This window comes from Nannobrachium achirus (assembly GCF_963921795.1).
Source record: "Nannobrachium achirus genome assembly, chromosome: 2".
NCBI classification, from domain to species: domain Eukaryota; kingdom Metazoa; phylum Chordata; class Actinopteri; order Myctophiformes; family Myctophidae; genus Nannobrachium; species Nannobrachium achirus.
The window spans coordinates 50,633,516-50,652,604 of record NC_137811.1 but is presented as its reverse complement, the minus strand read 5'-3'; the positions used below and the strand labels follow the sequence as shown (position 1 = coordinate 50,652,604).

The window sequence follows — 19,089 nt, the reverse complement described above, 5'->3', positions numbered from 1 at the left end:
ACTGTTCAACCACTGAGCATTCGAGGTTGTCTATCATCTCTGTGGGACCTGCATCTTCCTTACAGGCTGTAGAGGTGGAACCTGGATGCTGTATGTAGCCTTCCTTCACATAGATATTTTCTGGGCATGGGATTAAACAGGATGTGTGGCCATTTTGTGGCATGTTTGCTTTGTAGACACTGACCTCTGATGGTTTGTGAACTGTCCCCAAGCACACTTCACCCATGATGACCCTTCCTTGGTCTAGCTGTTGCGTGTAAGAAGCATTGTGGGGCCCGTTTATTTGCTTGTGCACCGTGTGCACCCCTAAGATGTCTCTTCTTAACACAATTAGTGCCTCTTAATCTGAAGGTTGCTTGGTGCCTCGGTGCCACGCAGTTTCCTCCATAGGCCGCCGCTATTATTTTGAAGGGCTGGAAGGGGGTTGTTTTTGTTTTTTTGGATTATCACTTGACGGCAACGATTACGTCATCTAGTCACGTGACAGTGTGGGACAAGAAGAGGAAGATGGCTGCGCCCTGCCTTGTGCCTTGTTTACATTTAGATCTGCTGCAAAATGTCTCAAAATGGCTATTTTGTTTAAATGACGTTTCTTTATGGGCCTCTCCATTGACTTAACATTGAGGAGCTTCACTTCGCGTGCACGCCCAACGTGCGTTGTAAACAAATCGCCGACATTACCGATGCGGGCGGGACCGGAGCGACATTAAGTAAGTAATAATATCTTTACTGTATATACAGTAAGATTCACAGTCCTCACCGTCAACGGCGCCATGGTATTAACCCTTTCAATGACGGTGAGCGCCGTCTACAGCAGCAGAACAGTTAACTCATCTAGTGCCAAAACCGAACATTTTCGGTTTAAAAAAACGTATTAAGAAATACAAAAACCGAAAATGTTCGGTTTTTTTTTTTTTTTTTTTTTTTTGGAAAAATCACATTTTGATCTTTAATCTGACAAAGATCCGTTGTTTTGCGATGTTGTCCATGTGCCTAGGACATCCAGTGAGCAAGTGATCACTTAGAATCCTAGGTAAAATAAAGGATAACTGCCCATTTCTCTGCCTTTTATTGTATATTATACAAATGTATGGTTGATTTCTGTGGTGCACGGCAGCACAGCACGGCTTTCGGCTCTGCACAGCCAGAGGTGTCAATTGGGTATGAGAGGTGTCAATTGGGTATGGCAAGTTATGGCAGCTGCCATCCCTTGGCTACAGGGGAAATAATAAAATGTACTTTTCATTGTGTCTGTTGCTAAGGTATGGCAACATGACTGTTGTCTTGCATGCGCGTGGGCACACGGCCGTGCGTGCAAGACACCAGTCATGTTGCCATACCTTAGCTTTTGCTGAACTGACGCCACTGCCAGCTGGGAGCCCCCTCCCAGCTGGGAACTGCGTGTGAACTGAAGTTGAACTCGGATTGCTGGGAAAGCATTGTGGTCGCGTTCGCTGAGGTTAGGGTTGGGGGGTAGGGTTCGTTTTAGTGTCGTGATACCTGCCTGTAGTCGGCTGCGGACCCCCGGAGTTTACTTTTGCTCTTCTGTGGATTTCACGATCAGCTTGGATATCAACTACGCTACGGCCGTTGAAGCTGCATAATGGATACCAGGTACACTAGTCTACTAAACACAAGTGGGTTTCTAACTGACTGAATGAATGTAGAAGGAGGAGATTGGATCGCACAGTGGCAGTGGAGTTGTTTTTTCTTTATTGTTGCATTTGCATGGATGAGAAACAAACGTTTCGCTGTGTGCGATCCATTCTCCTTCTACTGTATATGTTGATCTAAAGGGATACCGCACCAGTAGTCAGAGCGCGGTGGTAACCAAAACGTTTACTAACTGACTGATAATAATAATCATTGTATACTAGCACAGTACTGCACGCTGTTATCGCTAACGCTATGGACCAGAGCTATTGAGATTGATCCTGTTGAATTCACGTTTTTTTTATACAAAAAAACGCATGGTTGACGCGGGTTTGTAGGTTGATCGCGTCAACCTGACTGAGACGTTGTAATATGTTCATTTGGCTGCCAGGTGGCAGCATCGTTGTTTTGTTTTTTGTTTGGTTCAGATTGGATTTGTTTACACTTCTCAAGGCATGAACATGCAGGCTGTATATGCCGATCATTAGTATATATATTTTTTTTTGAATAGGGGGCAGGTATTTATAAGAATTTATTCTTCTGCTTGCTCCTTTTCGTTCATGTGTGTGTACTGTAAAATATTGAAATTCTGAGTATAAATATAATATAACTGTAATGTACACTACATGTGCGAAACAAAAATAAATGAAATGAAATGAAATGTTCAAACCCCTGAAATGGCGGATCATACTGTACGAGTGTAGCCTACGTGGTTCACCCGTCCCCTCCCGCTCCTCCCCCCCTGGCTGGCAGGGGGGTTTGATTGATTGATTGATTGAAGACTTTATTAGAAGTTTGCATAGGAAAAGGTACAGTTTCATGACGGTACAGTTCACTGGTGATCCATGAAAAGCCTAAGCTTATTTCCACTGGAAACCATTGAAGTATCTCATATAACATTGAATGACAGACAAATAGAACACAGGGGAACGTGAAATGATCCGTTCACTGAAATGAACGAGATTGCCTATCACTAACACAACGTGAGCTTGTAGATCTGCTATTTTGGCTTTGTCAGAACTTCTAAGTAGCAGGGGCAGCATAGCTCAGGGGTGGAGAAACCGTTATTAGAACACGAAGGGTTCCCGAAGGGTTCCCAGTTTGAATCCGGGTTCCCCCTGAGTTAATGTCGAAGAGTCCTTGGGCAAGACTCTGAACCCCTAGTTGCTCCTGGTTTTGATTGATTGATTGAAGACTTTATTTGAAGTTTGCCTTGTGTAGGTTGGGCCTTCACTGCCTTGCATGGTTTCCTCTGCCACCGGTGTATGAATGTGTGCGTGAATGGGTGAATGTAATGCACAATCTATGTAAAAGCGCTTTGGATAAAAGCACTATATAAATGCACCATTTACCATTTAGTAGCCTCGCGCAACGCGTTGTGATCTTGTAGAAAATATCATTGATCAATCTTGTAAAATAGCCGATCTACAAGCTCACAACGCGCCGCGACGCGTTGTGAGCTTGTAGACCTGAAAATGGTAAATGATAAATTGTGCATTTATACAGCACGTTTATGTGCTTTTAGCGCTTTACAATGTGCATTTTTTACAATGGGCTATGTCACATTGTGAGTTTTTATATATATATATATATGTGTGACGGAGAGAGTCGCAGCCCCAGCCTTGAAGCCTCAAAAGTCTAGTATCTCCCCCAGATTGCAAAAGATGTCTCTTTGGTCTAGTGGTTAAGTTATTGGACTTTCGCGTGGGAGACCCGGGTACGAAGCCGGATGGGGAAGTTCAGATCATCTCTGTTACATATATATATATATATATACAGGGTGCACTTTTCGAACAAATGGTATAATTTTTCTTTTCCTCAAAATGCATTTACACTCAGCAACCACTGTTATTCATACACTGAATTCTCAAAGCCCAGATAGGAAGAGGTGCAGCAGTTTTTACTATTGTGAAATAAATGCAAATGTCTGTTCTGCTCTCTTTGCCATCCAAGCTCACAAGAGCTTGGAGCTCAAGGCAAGGCCAGTCTAATAAGATAATTTTTTTACCAGACTCGAACTTATGACCTTCGATATGAGAGGCAAGGAATCTATCAACTGAGCTAATGAGTCATAAATATGTGATTCTAACATGTAATAGATATACACAGATCTGCATTATTTGTGTTTTATATATGACGTGAATGACTAAAACTCAAACTAAGTGAGATAAACCATGATGTTGTCTTTCTTGGGTTCACTGATGCTCAGCAATTCCCATTATACAATTGGTATAATTATAGTTTCACCAGACTCGAACCCACAACCTTCCGTATCAGAGGTGAGTGCACTATCGACTGCGCCAGGGCTGGGGAACAATTGCCTACCTAGGGGGGGAAGGGGGGAAAAAATGGAAGGGGAGAGGGGGAGAAGGGGGAAGAAGGAAAAAAGAGGAGAAAGAGAGAAAGAAAGAGAAAACGAGCGTGGAAGGGATGAAAAATGCAACAGGCCAGTCTTCGTGTGCATCTCCCCAGTGATCTGTCCAAGTAGTTTATGAGTATATATGATAGATTCATGAAAATTGTGACTTTTGTCGATTTTAGGTATGGTTGGTGAGGATCCGAAGGTCGTGGGTTTGATTCCCACCTACGCCGGGTCAGGTGTTCGATTCCCACCTACGCCATGCAAAAATAAAACTCAATGAATGAAAGAAACGTCCTCATTGTTTTAACCATCTCTAAATGGACCACAAAATCAATTTTATCACCATCATCTAACCTATTTGTACTATTGTATTACTACAATATAACATGTAGGCCTACTGTACATTGGCACATATTGACAGATGCCTGTTAAGTATAACCCTTGTGAGACTGTACTTCATTCATAGATGTATTGTACATCTATTTATATTCACTGGTGATAGATGTACACAGTATACATGCATTTATTTATTCACTGTACATTTTATGTATTGTTACCCTTATAATTATTATTATTTTATATAATTATATAACATAATAATTATTTTCTCTTATTCAGAGATCCACTGCAAATGCAGATCAGTATTTATTTCATCTTGGTTTGGAACAAATTCACTTAGAAGTACCTTGTATTTCATTCATTCTAACTAATGCTGCTGACATTTCTTTTAAAATCTTACTCTGTATGAGTTACAACAAACAAACATCAACAATATTATGACATCTGGACTTATTTCCAATGGGGATCAACAAAGTCAACCATTGAGGTAAAAGCATAACATATTTCATTAAGTAAAAAAATGCAACTGCATGAAAGGTAAATATAATTTTAATCTAAAAGATTAAAATACAACAGGGTATTAATCCCACATACAACATAAACATGGTGACAACAAATATATATGAATACATCATCACTCTTGGGTGGAAACCCTGTATGTCCAAAACGTTACTTATCACTTATTTCTTATCACTATTTAAAAAGTATCTAAAATAGTGAAAATAACTGATCTACAAGCTGACAACACGTCAGCATCTTGTGGGCCTATAGATCTGCTAACATGGTGAAAATAGACGATCTACAAGCTGACAACACTTTGATGTGTTGTGGGCTTGTAGTTTCCTGTGTTCTGAACTGGCCACTTTCTGCATGAATTTGCCTGCACTGTCCGCTTGTTGAATCTGGCCGTGGAGGCGCTTCGCCTTTGGTGAAGAGGTGCAGAGAGAACAGCTGAGGTCTGGGAGACAGCAAAGGAGAAATAGAGAGAAATATGTATAATCAATACAAATTCAGTGTCACACAGGTGACAGTTTATGTTTGCCTATGTGATAATACAGTATGCCCATCACACATCAGATCCCACCATGGCATTATCTTTTTTTAGCAGCCATCATGAAGGGGCCATCTATGTCTGTACACAGACATTTGTATGTGGCACAGATTTACACACTATTATAATGTTCTTATTTTGATCATAAGATCCAATTACAGAATGTCAAGTCTCCATACAGGTTTTCGTCAGAATATGTATGACACTGATATACTGGTTCTCAAATGTTTTATTTGCACAGACCCTTAACTCTGAGTGTCTTAATGGTTTTGATTGAATAGTTACTTTGTTAGCAGTTCACAAAGGAAAAGCACAGTACAGTTCAGAATCAGATACAAGGTCTACTAATAGGATTTAAACCCAAGAAAGCACAATGGCTTGTTTACATGTGGGTCCTTTTGTACTAAATGTATAAGAGAAACACATAGATCTATAAACCACTAATTTGTTTGTTATGCTTTGTTGATGAGCCAAATGTAGTTTTCTCCTTTTCACTTTCATTACCATACTATATGACTCCTTATCTTAATGTTTCAATGACACTGACAATACCTTAAAAATATATATACATAATAATAGCCTAATATTGCAATAGCAGGACAGTAACTTAGCTATGTAATCCATAGGATAGGCCTATATTAAAATGTCTTTACAAATAAAGCATTTACTAGATAGTATTGGCCAGCCATGGATCAAATGAAAGACAGTAGCAGACACCATCACCATGCCTATTGCCTACATGAAGAATGTTATTGTATATGTATGGTAATGCATTTCATGCAGATGACCAGACCATTACCATAGTAATTTGTAGAAGTCACGAAACTTACCTTGAGTGTTAGGATAACAAAGCCAGTGTCCAAGTGTCCATTCATCCAAAGGTCTCTAAGTGACAATTGTTTGTTTTTAACGTCGGACGCTGCATTGAGAGAATGTGGCTCACTTCACTCTACCACTGTTCATATCATAGCCATCTCGTGTGGTTTCTATTTGCTGATCTGTGCTCAGATGCTGTCTAGAGCCCGCCTACTGTATCCGGTAATGTGTAAGCCCACATTAAAGCAAGTAGCGTTTCCATATCCGCTCTGGCCCCAGACCGGAACAGCGACCTGAAAAGACGGCGCGTGATTGGTTGGAATCCCGCGAGGGACGGTGTGTTTTGATCGGGGAGGGAGGGCAGGGGAGGAGAAATGAAAAAGGAGTCCGGCGATTTTATTGGCAGACACATGGACGTGCGACGGGAGGCGTTCCGATTGGAAAGAAATCACCGCGGGGGAGATCTTCCATTGGCGACAATTGAACTCGCTCTCCTTTTATTTGGACGCGAGGAGCCCCGCGGTTGGCCAGTAAAGGAGGAAGCGAGGTAGGCGAGCGCTCGCCGGGTAGCGCCAGTCTGTCATAAATATGAAACTGTAATATGTAATACATGGACACGAAGATCTGCATCATGTGTGTTCATATATGCCATGTCACTTAGACATGTGAATGGTTTCCTGGCTTGTGTGGTTGGTCGTATGTATATCAAACAAGCCCGACAACCATTTTTGGGTTCAAATCTCAACAATGAAAATATATCAATATTATATAGTGCTTTTCTGAGAACCCAACATCGCTATACAAATGTTTGTCGTAGCTACATTTTGCAATGTTGGTGCATTCACCAGCAGATAATTTCTCTCTCTCGCATTCTCAGAGTCCAACTTTACTAAGACAATGTCAAGTTCGAGTTCACGTAGCTACATTGGTAGATACATGAACTATAGGTCGCAAGGTTATGAGTTCAAATCTGGTCTGCAAATAACATTTCAATATTCTTAGTGCTGTAGTAAATGGATGGAGGGCTCGTCTGAGGACGACCTAGATAGAAATACTTTGAATTGATGGTTTGTGTGAACAGTTCAGAGGATAAAATATATGTGTCATGCAGGGTCATGATGATATGAGAGTGAACGAAAAAAGTTATCTCTCATCTCAGAGTTGAACGTATATTGTGTGTGTGTGTGTGTGTGTGTGTGTGTGTGTGTGTGTGTGTGTGTGTGTGTGTGTGTGTGTGTGTGTGTGTGTGTGTGTGTGTGTGTGTGTGTGTGTGTGTGTGTGTGTGTGTGCGACACAGAGTCACAATGTCCCCCTGCCATCTTCTTTGACAGTCAAAACTCTAAAAATACACCATTTATCATTTTTGTGCATGTGTGTGCATGTGTGTGCACGTGTGTGTGTGTGTGTGTGTGTGTGTGTGTGTGTGTGTGTGTGTGTGTGTGTGTGTGTGTGTGTGTGCATGTGTGCATGTGTGCATGTGTTTTGTTCCCCTCTGACACGCCCTTTCTGTAATGGAAATGTTGTTTTGTGTGTGTGTGTGTGTGTGTGTGTGTGTGTGTGTGTGTGTGTGTGTGTGTGTGTGTGTGTGTGTGTGCATGTCACAGTGTCACAGTGAGAGTGAAGTGTTGTGCCCCTGCTGGCCTCCTGACAGACTGCACACAGTGTGATGTTTGTGTTCACTCAGACAGCACTGCCATCTGGTGGGGGCCTTTTAGATGTTATGAATGCAGCCAAGTTGAACTAAAGTCAGCGTGCGTCTCCGCACGTTATCACATACTGTGACAAAAGTAGCCAAGATCCAAACTCCAAATTTTCGGGAGTAAGAGAAAACAACATAAGCTGTCCAATGGTGTGCTGCATGAAGCTGTAACTGACTGCATACAGTCAGTACAGCTTCATACATTTTCTTTTTTTCAAATGGCTCTAACTAGAAAACTAATTCCCAGGGGACATTTTGAGGGAAAACGCGCTTCACTGTGGGGCTTCTAACTAAAAAACTATACAAGATAAAAGCTCAGGGTCTTCGGCCCTGAGCTTAGGACTTCCTAATCTATATGTGAAATGACATTCACTCATATATGACTATTTTTGGATTCTCTGTGGCTCTGCAAAGTTGGGCCAAAATGGTAAGAAAATGGTAAGAAAATGCCTGGCACTTGCTACCCACCCAATTAGAAAAATGGCTGGCACTAAAAGAGTTAAGAGTGGGAGGATTGGAGCGTCTGAGTCCACAAGTTGAATCTCCTCTGCAACTGGCTGTAGGTGGGAGTGATTGTGTGCATTTCCTAGTGAGTGTATTATTTCCATCCTTTCATCAGGAACCATGTCGCACTCAATTAGGTTTGGTAGAGGAAGTTGTAAAACCGGTGTCATAGGTGTTTGACTTGGCAACTGCTGCTCTCGAGTACATTGCGCTGGAGTGAAAGGTTGTTGTAGAACAGGAGTTTCCTGGTCGTCCACCCCACTTTCACTCTTCCCAGCCTCCTCGTAGGCTGTAGCTTCGGTGGAGGCAGCAGCAGCAGTCCTCTGAGAGTGGAGAATTTGGAGGCTGGTCTCAAATTCAGCCTTTTGTTTGTCAAGTTGAACCTTTTGCTTCATCGCTGAGGCTTTGTCGGAGGCTGTAGCAGCAACCCCCTGGGCCTGGAGAATGTGGAGGCTGGCATCAAGTTCAGCCTTGTGTACAGCCTTCTGCCTGTGAAGTTCAGCCTTTCGAATGTAAAGTTCAGCCTCTAGTAAAGCCTTCTGTTCGTCAAGTTCAGCCTTTTGCATCATCGCTGCAGCTTGTTTTTCAGCAACTGCCACTTTAGCCTGAGCAGCCTTTGCCTTGGCCAGCGCTTTTAAGTATAGAGACGATATTGAAGATCGTGATGACTTACTGGATGCCACAGATTTAGATTTGACTGACTTGACTGCAGACTTGTGAGTAGACTTGTGAGAAGACATGACGGAATCTGCTTTGGATGCCTCATGCTCCTCCTGCTGTTCATCTTCAGCAACCATTGTGTATTTCTTTGCTGTGTGTGTACTCATGATTGCAGCTGATTATTATCCTGTGTGCTTGAGCCCGCTGTGCTTCTTGTCTTTTTACTATACTGCCCTTGCAACACGTGCCTATGTGTAGCTAGACAGCTAGTTAACAGTTCCTGGGATCCTCCAATAAACACACAAGGCTTGACTTTTCTTGCAAATTTAGTGAAGTCTCTGTAGGATTTTGTAAAACTGAAACAATAAGAAAATAGAAATACATACAATGAATTAGTACCAAGGTACAAATATACACTGTAGTGTGAGAAATAGTATACAGTACATACAGTACTATTTGCATTTAAACTAGTTACAGAATGTTCCAAACACAGATCATTGTCACTGCAGCAGGACAGGCTAGCATAAATGCAGAGCACAAATGCTTAGGCTACACACTTACTGTATCAAACCAAACAATTAAACCAGCTTGCACAGAAAAGATTCAAACATCAAGTTGTGCATGAAATACAGTCAATACACCGATTAACTACAACTAAAATGTACTTACAGACAAATAATGTCCAAGGCAAAAACGTTTTAAGAAGATTCTCAGCAGACCATGTGTACAGCTCCCTTGTTTACTGGAGAAATGCTGGCTCTACTGACTTAGGTTTCACTTTCGCTTTGCTTTTATACCTTTTTAACTCACCACAAGATGGCAGTAAAAAACAATATGACTGATACAATGAACTTCACTTTTTACCTTGACTTGCCATATTACCTTATTAAATGACAGAAATATTTATACTTTTTAAACGTATATTGTTAACCAATCTGCCGTTGCAAAGGCAGCACAAGACATACCCAGTAAGCATTTTGAGGTGTATTAGTTGCCTAATAGTCGTGTTTTTATCTTCTACACCACCCGTTGAAAATCAGTGTTGTAAAGGTCTAGATTTGATATTTTTGACTAGTTGTTTAGTCGGCTATATTTACACGGGTTGCTACATATACCACTATTAGTCGGATACAAAAAGTCTACATTTCGCCGTTAGCGGCCGTCGAAAGTAGTGAAAAGTAGGGCGACGGTGGGATTCGATCCACTAATCTCTGACACTCAAGTCGGCGACGCTATCCACTCAGCCATCAATGCTGATATGATAGTATAGACTTTCTGGCCGTATTAAAAGGTGACATTGCCCACCTGTGTTCATTTTAGTGTAGTGCACATTGTTGAGGAAACTAAATGTTAGTGTGTGTGTGTGTGTGTGTGTGTGTGTGTGTGTGTGTGTGTGTGTGTGTGTGTGTGTGTGTGTGTGTGTGCGTGTGCGCGTGTGTGTGTGTGTGTGTACGCCCCGGACTCATTTTTGAAGCTTGTGATTGGCTGAACCGGACGTAGGGAGCGCTCCGTTGTAGTCACTTGGACCGCGCGAGGTGCACCAAAACCCAATTATCATGGCGTTTATCGTGCGCTTGCCCAGGCCGTAAATATAACGATTGCATTCACCACGGCTTCGTAACTCGCGCGGCGCTCCGCCGGCCGCTTGCAATGTCGTGGACAATAACTGAAAACGAGCGCTCTTTGCCGTTTCCATCCATCTTTCCCAGTTGGATCCATAATCACGCGGCACTGCACTGTCTGACTGACAGACGAGGAGTTCATTTCATCGTATATTTTTGTTTTAAAGACTTTATATTGACATTGGTTTAAAAAAAGGCGTTGAAAAGCCGGCTATACAACGACTACACCCAGACAAATAGCTTAATGATCGGATGGCTATTGGAATCATTTTACACCAATATTTCGAGATCAGTTCTGCAACGTGGAGTTGTTTTTTTAAAGAAATGTTTATTGAAATATGGATTAAATCTAATTGTCTAAATTCGGTGTAAATATAAACGTTGATACGGCGACTATAATTAGTTGGCTAAATCTCGGCTAGATCTAAACTATACTTAATAATGATCAACGGATATTATAATTATGTTAGTCCAATATTAGGAGATCAGTTAAGCACCTTACTGTTGTTTTTTTTTATAAATTGTTATCGAATCATGGAATAAATTGCAAAGTATATTTTCGGTGTGAATATAACCGGAATCTAGCCGGGTGAAATTAAGGCTAAAAAAAAACTAGTCGTGTAAAAAACGACTATTGCTCAGTGGGTATATACTTCATTGCGCAACGGTGTTCCACGTCAACCGAGTAGCTGAACTCACATCGCGTCAGCAATGCAACCCTTCTGAGCTTGGAGGTCTGCGGCTCTGCGCGCGACACCGTCGCAGGAGAGCCTTACCTGATTGCAGGCCGCGGCTCTCTCTCTCTCTCTCTCTCTCTCTCTCTCTCTCTCTCTCTCTCTCGGATTGACCGCGGCAAGGGGCGGAGTGAACGCGGCGGTTATCGTGGGCTTCGGTGACGTGTGCAGTGGGGCAACGGTGAGATTCGAACTAGTGATCTCTGGCACTCAAGTCGGCGACGCTATCCATTCAGCCATCAACGCTGATGTTTATCGTGGGCTTGCCCAGGCCTTACGGCCTGGGCATAAATATAACGATTGCATTCACCACGGCTTCGTAACTCGCGCGGCGCTCCGCCGGCCGCGCGGCCCTGGCCCGCTCTTCGCGGCCACTCGCGCCTGCGGCGCTCGGGGGCGAAGAGCAGGACCAAGGTCCGCTGGCCTTCGCGCCGCTTGCAATGTCGTGGACAATAATCAAACGCCTCCGCCCCTTGCCGCGTTCACTCCGCCCCTTGCCGCGTTCACTCCCCTTGCCGTGTTCACTCCCCTTGCCGCGTCCACTCCGCCCCGTGCTCCGGTCTGCAATCAGGTATACTTGTCGCAGGACGGAGCATAATTAGGCTTCATGGACTGCAGCTGGGCGAGCAGTAGACGCTCTGGTGATCCAGTGGATCGGGTGGGTGATCAAGAGGAGCGCTCCCTCTGTTCTGATGACGGTGAATAGAGGTGGGGTTTGAAGGACAACTGTTTTGAATCGCTATTATTGTTTACAATCAACAGAAACTAAGGATTATATATTTCAAGAGTGAGAATTTACAGTAAAAATCCTAAGCATTCTTCCTCCACACTGGGAGAAAAACGGCATCTGAAAGTTTGATGGAATGCATTTAAACACGAGTGCCATCCATTGCATCCGATGAACGGTGGGGTTCATTTGGTGCCGACCGGCGTGCACATACTGGTTTATATCAATGTGACGTGGACCATTAAGGCATCTATACAGTCAAAAATAGCAAAAATACCCTAGAACCTGGTATTTTTGCTATTTTTGAATTGGAATCCTAAATTCTTCTTTAATTTCAAATGCATTTATGTTCTTATGTTTTACTTTGATACAATGAACTTAAATACAATGGACATGAAAAAGACTAGTACTAGTCATTAAGCTACTAATAGGGTCATGTTTGCATGTTTGGAATTGTGACAGCTGAAATCAATAATAAGGATTATTATAGTATTCCGATATTAACCTGATGGCTGCATTAAGTGAAGGTGGGGGCCACATGTGGCCCCTGGGCCGCCAGTTGCCCATGTATGGTTCAGACGGACATGCAATGATTAAAACGATGCAGTGTGCATGCCATGTCGCTAGGTGGCAGTGACGCAGTGACGCAGTCTGGCAGTGTGTGATGCATGTCCGCTCCACTTCCTATCACAGCTGTTGTTTACATACAGTATATCACCATGGCAGCGTGCACAGGGGCGTCACACCAAATTCTGGGCCCTGGGTACAAGGATTCACTGCGGGGCCCCCATGAATGTTAACTATTGAAAAATAGCAGATATACAAGCTCACAGCGCGGCACCGAGTGCCGCGCTGCGAGCTTGTAGATCTGCTATTTTTGAAAAATCGTGAAAATGTGTGCCAAGAAACCTGTTTCCATGTCAGTGATGCTCAAACTTTTTCATGTGAAGGATCCCCCATCTCAAAATATTTAGTTCCAGGGACCCCCCAGAAGCAAATTTTGAGTTACAAATGTTAACTTAAAAAATACATATATTCTAAGATTTGCGCACATTTTCACAACTTTTCAAAAATAGCAGATCTACAAGCTCGCAGCGCGGCACTCGGTGCCGCGCTGTGAGCTTGTATATCTGCTATTTTTCAATAGCTAAAGTTACTAGGGCCCACCTTGGGCCCTGGTAACTCAGTCCCACTTTCCTACCCCTGGTGACGCCCCTGAGCGTGCAGGCTCCACGGCTTGTCGGCTCTGCAGCGTGAGCCAACGTGAGGCATGACGTCTTCACGTTGTCGTTTCCTGCGTTTCTACTGTTCAGACGGTGACAGACTTTTCACCCTAGAACCTGGTCTCACTTTGTTGCATTTTCAACCCACGGAAGGCATATCTGACATTACGTTTTTTTGTTTTCTCTGCGTCGTGTGCACAGGCTCTAGACAAGTTTTCCAGTAGCCCCAGCAGCTCAACCCTGCTAGCAGATATCACTGACTCACACACAAGGATCTGTGTTGATGCGTGCACATGCGCTTGTGTGTCTTTGTGCGTGGTTATTCTATTAACACTTACTGTACTTACTTACGTAAAAGCGGAGTAATCAGCAGCTCTTTTAGTGGTTTATGACCACCACCGGAATGACTGCGAGGCGGCCAATTATTAGATGTAATTTGTAGCTTGATTGTATATGTGTCGACTTCTGATGCATACAGGATGTGACATTTCAACTACTGTAGGCTTACAGTAAAAGAACACAGAATAGAATAGAATAGAATAGAATAGAACAGAACAGAACAGAATAGAATAGAATAGAATAGCTATATATCATTGTGTCAGTGTGTGTGTGTGTGTGTGTGTGTGTGTGTGTGTGTGTGTGTGTGTGTGTGTGTGTGTGTGAGAGAGAGAGAGAGAGAGAGAGAGAGAGAGAGAGAGAGGACAGAGATTTGATACAGCAGTCTGGCACATTTTTGCAACGCTCTCCCATATCCACACTATTACACCATTGTGCGACCTTAATTTAATCTGATGGTTAGTTCATAGTTGCACATAAACATCTAGCTAGCTGCAGAGAGAAAAACAAAACCTCTTCGGAATTTTTAATTCAGTGTTGGAGATGTTGCTGCAGCCGAATGATGCATCCATTTGAAATTAGGATGACGTTATTACCTACTGCATAATAATGATTGTGATCATTGTGTACCTGCTCCCTTCCTCTTTTCCCATCTGGACTGATAGTGGGTCGGGAGCCCCAGGGGGGTCCCCAAATTATTTTGGGGGGTCCCCAGATGATTAACTTAATGTTCAACATTGTTTTCTCTCTCAACAGTAAACAAACCATCAAAGTTTAAGTGTATAGAGGGTATCTGCACATTTCTAAAGTGACAATTTAAGTTTTTAATACAAATTAAACATTGGCCAAATTGTCAAATCTTAGAGGCCAAAATTGTGAAAATAGACGATCTACATGCATGTTGTTGTGAGCATGTAGATCTGCTATTTTCACAATAGAACCGTGTTATACAAAATGTAATGCCTCAACTCTTGTGCTTGTCGGGGTGGAGGGGTCCCCAGTTAAAATATGATTACTTTGGGGGTCGCGGCCTGAAAAGGTTGAGAACCACTGCTACTGTATAGGAGACAGAGCCATTGAGAAGTGGGTCTGTGTGTCTGTCTTTGTGTCTGTGGGGCGTACGTACGGGACGTACGTACGTACGTAACCCACGTGTCTCAGGAACCGTTTGACCCACTGACTACAAATTTGACACACGTGTCGCAGCAGTGTTAATATTTTCAGCAAATTTAGATTTAGTCTTAGTCTTAGTCTTTTGAATAACACACCATTTAGTCTTAGTCCTGTCTTAGTCTTCTGAAATTGTTTTTGTCTGTCTAGTCTTAGTCAACTAAATATCAAAACATTTTAGTCCTAGTCTTAGTCTTTTGGGATTAGTCTTAGACTTTTAGTCTTCGTCTTTTAGGATAGTTTTTTTTAGCCTAATATAACCACATAATTATGAACAAGTCATTGTCTTCTACTGCCTGTTACTTGGTCAAAATAAACCACACATAAAATATGTATTTGGCTTTAATTGCATTGCAGTTACATACCAGAGTTAATTTTTGCAGCCATTAGTCTCATACTTAGATTTAGTCTTAGTCTTAGTCTTTTTAATAACACAAATAACAGTCTTAGTCTTAGTCTTAGTCTTAGTCTTTTGAAACTGTTTTAGTTTAGTCTAGTCTTATCGACAAAATATCAAAATCTTGTAGTCTTTTAGTCTTAGTCTTAGTCGACAAAATTAACACTGTCGCAGACAACCTGTGGGAGTGCAGCGCCCCGTGTTGAGTGGGTCTGATGGGTGGTTGTCCAGAACCAGCAGAAAAAGCTCTGGCCGTGGCCCAAATGAGCCAATTGATTACCCTGGCAAGCCCAGGCTTAATCTTTATTTGTCAAATTCCCCATTTGATTAGTTAGTCTGTCTATACTCGCCACAGTCAGTTTGCACTCTTCAGATATTCTCCACGGTTTACCCCTGCACAAGGACTTTCTAGAACTGCTGATCCATCCCATATACTGTTTTAACACCATATATGGGCATAAAAGGGGCACGGTCAGACAGATATAGAAATCTCCATATATGGGCATATGGAAACAGACATTCCCAAGTAAACCGGGGCCCCGACAGGCACAGGACTCACAAACCACTGGACTGATCAGTGACAAATGTCTTGTGCACACTGCCAGTAGGCCACTGATTGTGCTGAAACCGTTGGAAACCTGATCCTCTCCAATATGTCAGTTTCTTTATTGACAGATCAAGGCAGTGCCGATTCATTTGTTTTCAGATACAGGGACGTGCTGGGCCCCTGGTTCAGCCCGGGAAAAGAGTTGGAGAGGCCCTCATTGTGCGCTATAGAGAGAGATCTCTCTCTATAGCGCTGCTGCTACTCAAAGACTTGCCATTTCAGACCATTGTTGTCGGGTGGAAACCTTGTATGTCCAAAACCATTTGTTTTGTATTTATCATTTTAAAAATGATTTAAACTAATGAAAATAGCCGATCTACAGGCACACAACGCCTCCCACCGTGATAATATTATATATGTTCATTTAGCAGTTGGATAGTGTTTAAAAAGTAAAACAAGGTGGCCTCTCAAGTCTCCCGGATGTTGCGGGAGTGTCCCGGAAATCAGCGTCTCCTTCCGGACACCCGCGAGTGGCACCGAACCTCCCGGAAATCCCGGCCGCTCCCGCAAATGCTAGCCATATCCGCCTGGATCCGGTCTAGAACCGGATCTGCGACCCACGATGCAAATAAATGTGTTCTCATTTGTCGTCAAACTGTCAATCTTGCTGCCTGTGCGACGCACGGCAGCCTGCAGGCAGGCTGTTGTGTGTGTCTCACTGTGATAGTGACAGAACTTTCTCCCAAATAGGTAAGAAATACATCATGCTATAAATTAACCCGATTATATTAAGCCTAAAATGGTTCGGCCGCCGTGCAGAACTGTTTTTAACAGTTTTTAACCATTTTTAACCGGAGAAAAAATAGTAAAGTCAGCGAAAAAACAATATTTTTTCACGCGCACGCGCGAGAACGGGCGCGCGTGCACAGGAAATGTTGATCTCAAAGTTGGGATGTCTGTTTAATCCGTCTGTAAAAAGTGCCCTCTACAGACCATAAATGCAGTTTTTTACTATGGTAAAAGAAATGCAAATGCCCACTTTCCATGCCATACCTGAAGACAACATTCAAGTGAATGTCCTTGTCCAAACTCTCCTGGACTTGAGTGCAGCATCTTATGTTGAAATAATTTTCTTCTGTGTAGAAATCAAGCATCGAAAATAGCCGACCTCCAAGCTCACAACGTGTCGCAGCGCGACGCGTTGTGAGCTTGGAGGTCTGCTATTTTCAATATTTTCACCAAAAGGCCCTTTTAGAAATGTCAGCCCCTGCCTCTCTAACATTCTCTGCACGATCCCTGGTGAAAGGGGACTTGTGGTGGGACGAGTGACATCTATTTCCTCCTCCTGTCACCATCTGCCAGAATCATCGCCAGCCTCCAGAAGATATGCAAAGTGTCCAAGTAAATATGCATGCTAGCATTGATGGGGTCGTATTCCTGGAAACCAGAGAGGGGGTAGGTCTCTGCTCTCTTGATGACCGTCTGTGTATCGTACAGGAGGCAAGCGCTGAATAACAGCAGACCCCCGTAGACGGCCACCGAGTAGAGGCCAGCTCCAAGCGCTGTGGTGGGAGGCAGGAAGATGGATCCAAGGGTAGAGGTGAAGACCACTCCCAAACCAACACCCAGGGGCCCGCCCATGTAGAGGAACTCCTCACTCGGGGCACACATGGCCACCGTAGAGAGGCCACCCACGACGCCCGCCGTGCACCAAGCGGCCCTCATCAGCAGGGGTCCTCCCAGGAGGGTGAGGGGGGCGAGGACGGCACCCAGAACACCTGCGTGGGACATCCAGGCAAGGTGTTTAAGCATGGGACTCTCCTCGTATGAAATGGATTGGACCAACATGGCAGCTCCGATCTGGACAGCCAAACTAGCTCCAATTGAGAGCAAGGAGACTCTCATCATCAGACCCATGAGAGCTGGGGACCTGCTCACTGCAACGGCCGACAAGGCCGTCATGCCAACGCTGCCCGCTAAATACATGTAGGTGGAGTGGATTCTGTCCTTGACGTGCTGGGGCCAGAACACTGCTTTCTCAATGGCACCGACCTCATTAGACATGCCCAGTCCATAGTAACACAGAGCGCCGAGGCCTGTAGCTGCACCCCCAGCCAGTATCATTCTGCCCATGCTATCAATCTTAATGGCAGTGTCCGAGGCTGGTACGAATACTGCTTCTTTGAACTGATCTTTGAGGGTCTTCCCCCGACCGAAGCCAGCCCTGACCTTTGTGGCAAAACCCTGATGAGGCTTTAGCAGAGGTGGACAAGCCTTCTGGGCCAACGGGGTGCCACTGTGTGTCAACATGGGACGCAGCCCAGCCATCACTGGGAGAGTCCTCACACATGTCAGCCTCGCCGCAAACATGGTCAATGATAAATATGCTATCTCTTACAGGACCTAGTTCTCGATCACAGTGCTTTGAGCTACTGACTGGCTATCTCCCTTTTATGCTCCCTTTTATGTGTCCTGTTCATGCCCGTATATGGAGATTGAAGATGTCCTCTATATGATGTCATAATACTCTGCCAGAAAGTTCAACACAGAGATTCTTTGCATTCTTCAGGAATCTCCATATTTGGCGATCCATTGCTGCGTGATGATTCTGGACAAATACCGATCCAACAGACTTCCTACTCGCCAACAAGTCGCCAACAAATGTCACTGATGTCATTTTCTCTACCCTGCAATTCCAGTCTGCAGATTCTCGTCACACTCTGTGGCGAACTCACACTGGAAGTTTGGTGAATAACATTGGAGTCTATGAGCGCCGGCTGGAAAGCTTATGAACAAACACTATTTCTGAATGATAAAGACCTTTATAAAATACTCTGCTCAGAAAGTTAAAAGAAAACATGTCACACATTGTTTTCTGCTGTGTTTCTTTTCGGTGTATACTCTACTACCAGTAAGACTCCCTAATCGGGAGATAAGCGACCGTTGGTCGCTTATCTCCACAAATAGGCCAAAAGTTTGTTTTACCAATTATTACACTCTATGTGAACATTTACATCAACAAATCCCAAGTACTATGCAGAACGACCCATTTCAAGTTTTTAATGTACAACAATATTTAGAAAATAGGTCTACAAGCTGACAGTCCTCGTCCCTTATATTCCCATAGGTTATATGGAGATCTCAGTGTTTGTCAGTCCTTGTTCATTTATGCCCATATATGGACATCTCTATATCTACTGTAACAGTCCTTGTCCCTTTATGCCCATATATGGAGATCTCTTAACTGTA

The 19,089-nt window shown here is 43.5% G+C and overlaps 2 protein-coding genes across 2 annotated transcripts in view; one reads left to right on the top strand and one right to left on the bottom strand.

Annotated features, from left to right (window-relative positions):
- The window catches only part of LOC308298801 (oxysterol-binding protein-related protein 10-like), a gene marked incomplete at both ends in the record, with an annotated part of 66,172 nt that overhangs the window by 12,807 nt on the left and 34,276 nt on the right, over window positions 1–19,089 (top strand). The gene's annotated exons all lie outside the window — the stretch shown is intronic.
- On the bottom strand, window positions 17,173–18,210 carry LOC308301941 (growth hormone-inducible transmembrane protein-like; the record flags this gene model as incomplete). The annotated part of the gene is made up of 1 exon (XM_080746088.1): window positions 17,173–18,210. The coding sequence occupies one exon, from the start codon at window positions 18,208–18,210 to the stop codon at window positions 17,173–17,175; it is 1,038 nt and encodes a 345-aa protein (XP_080602214.1).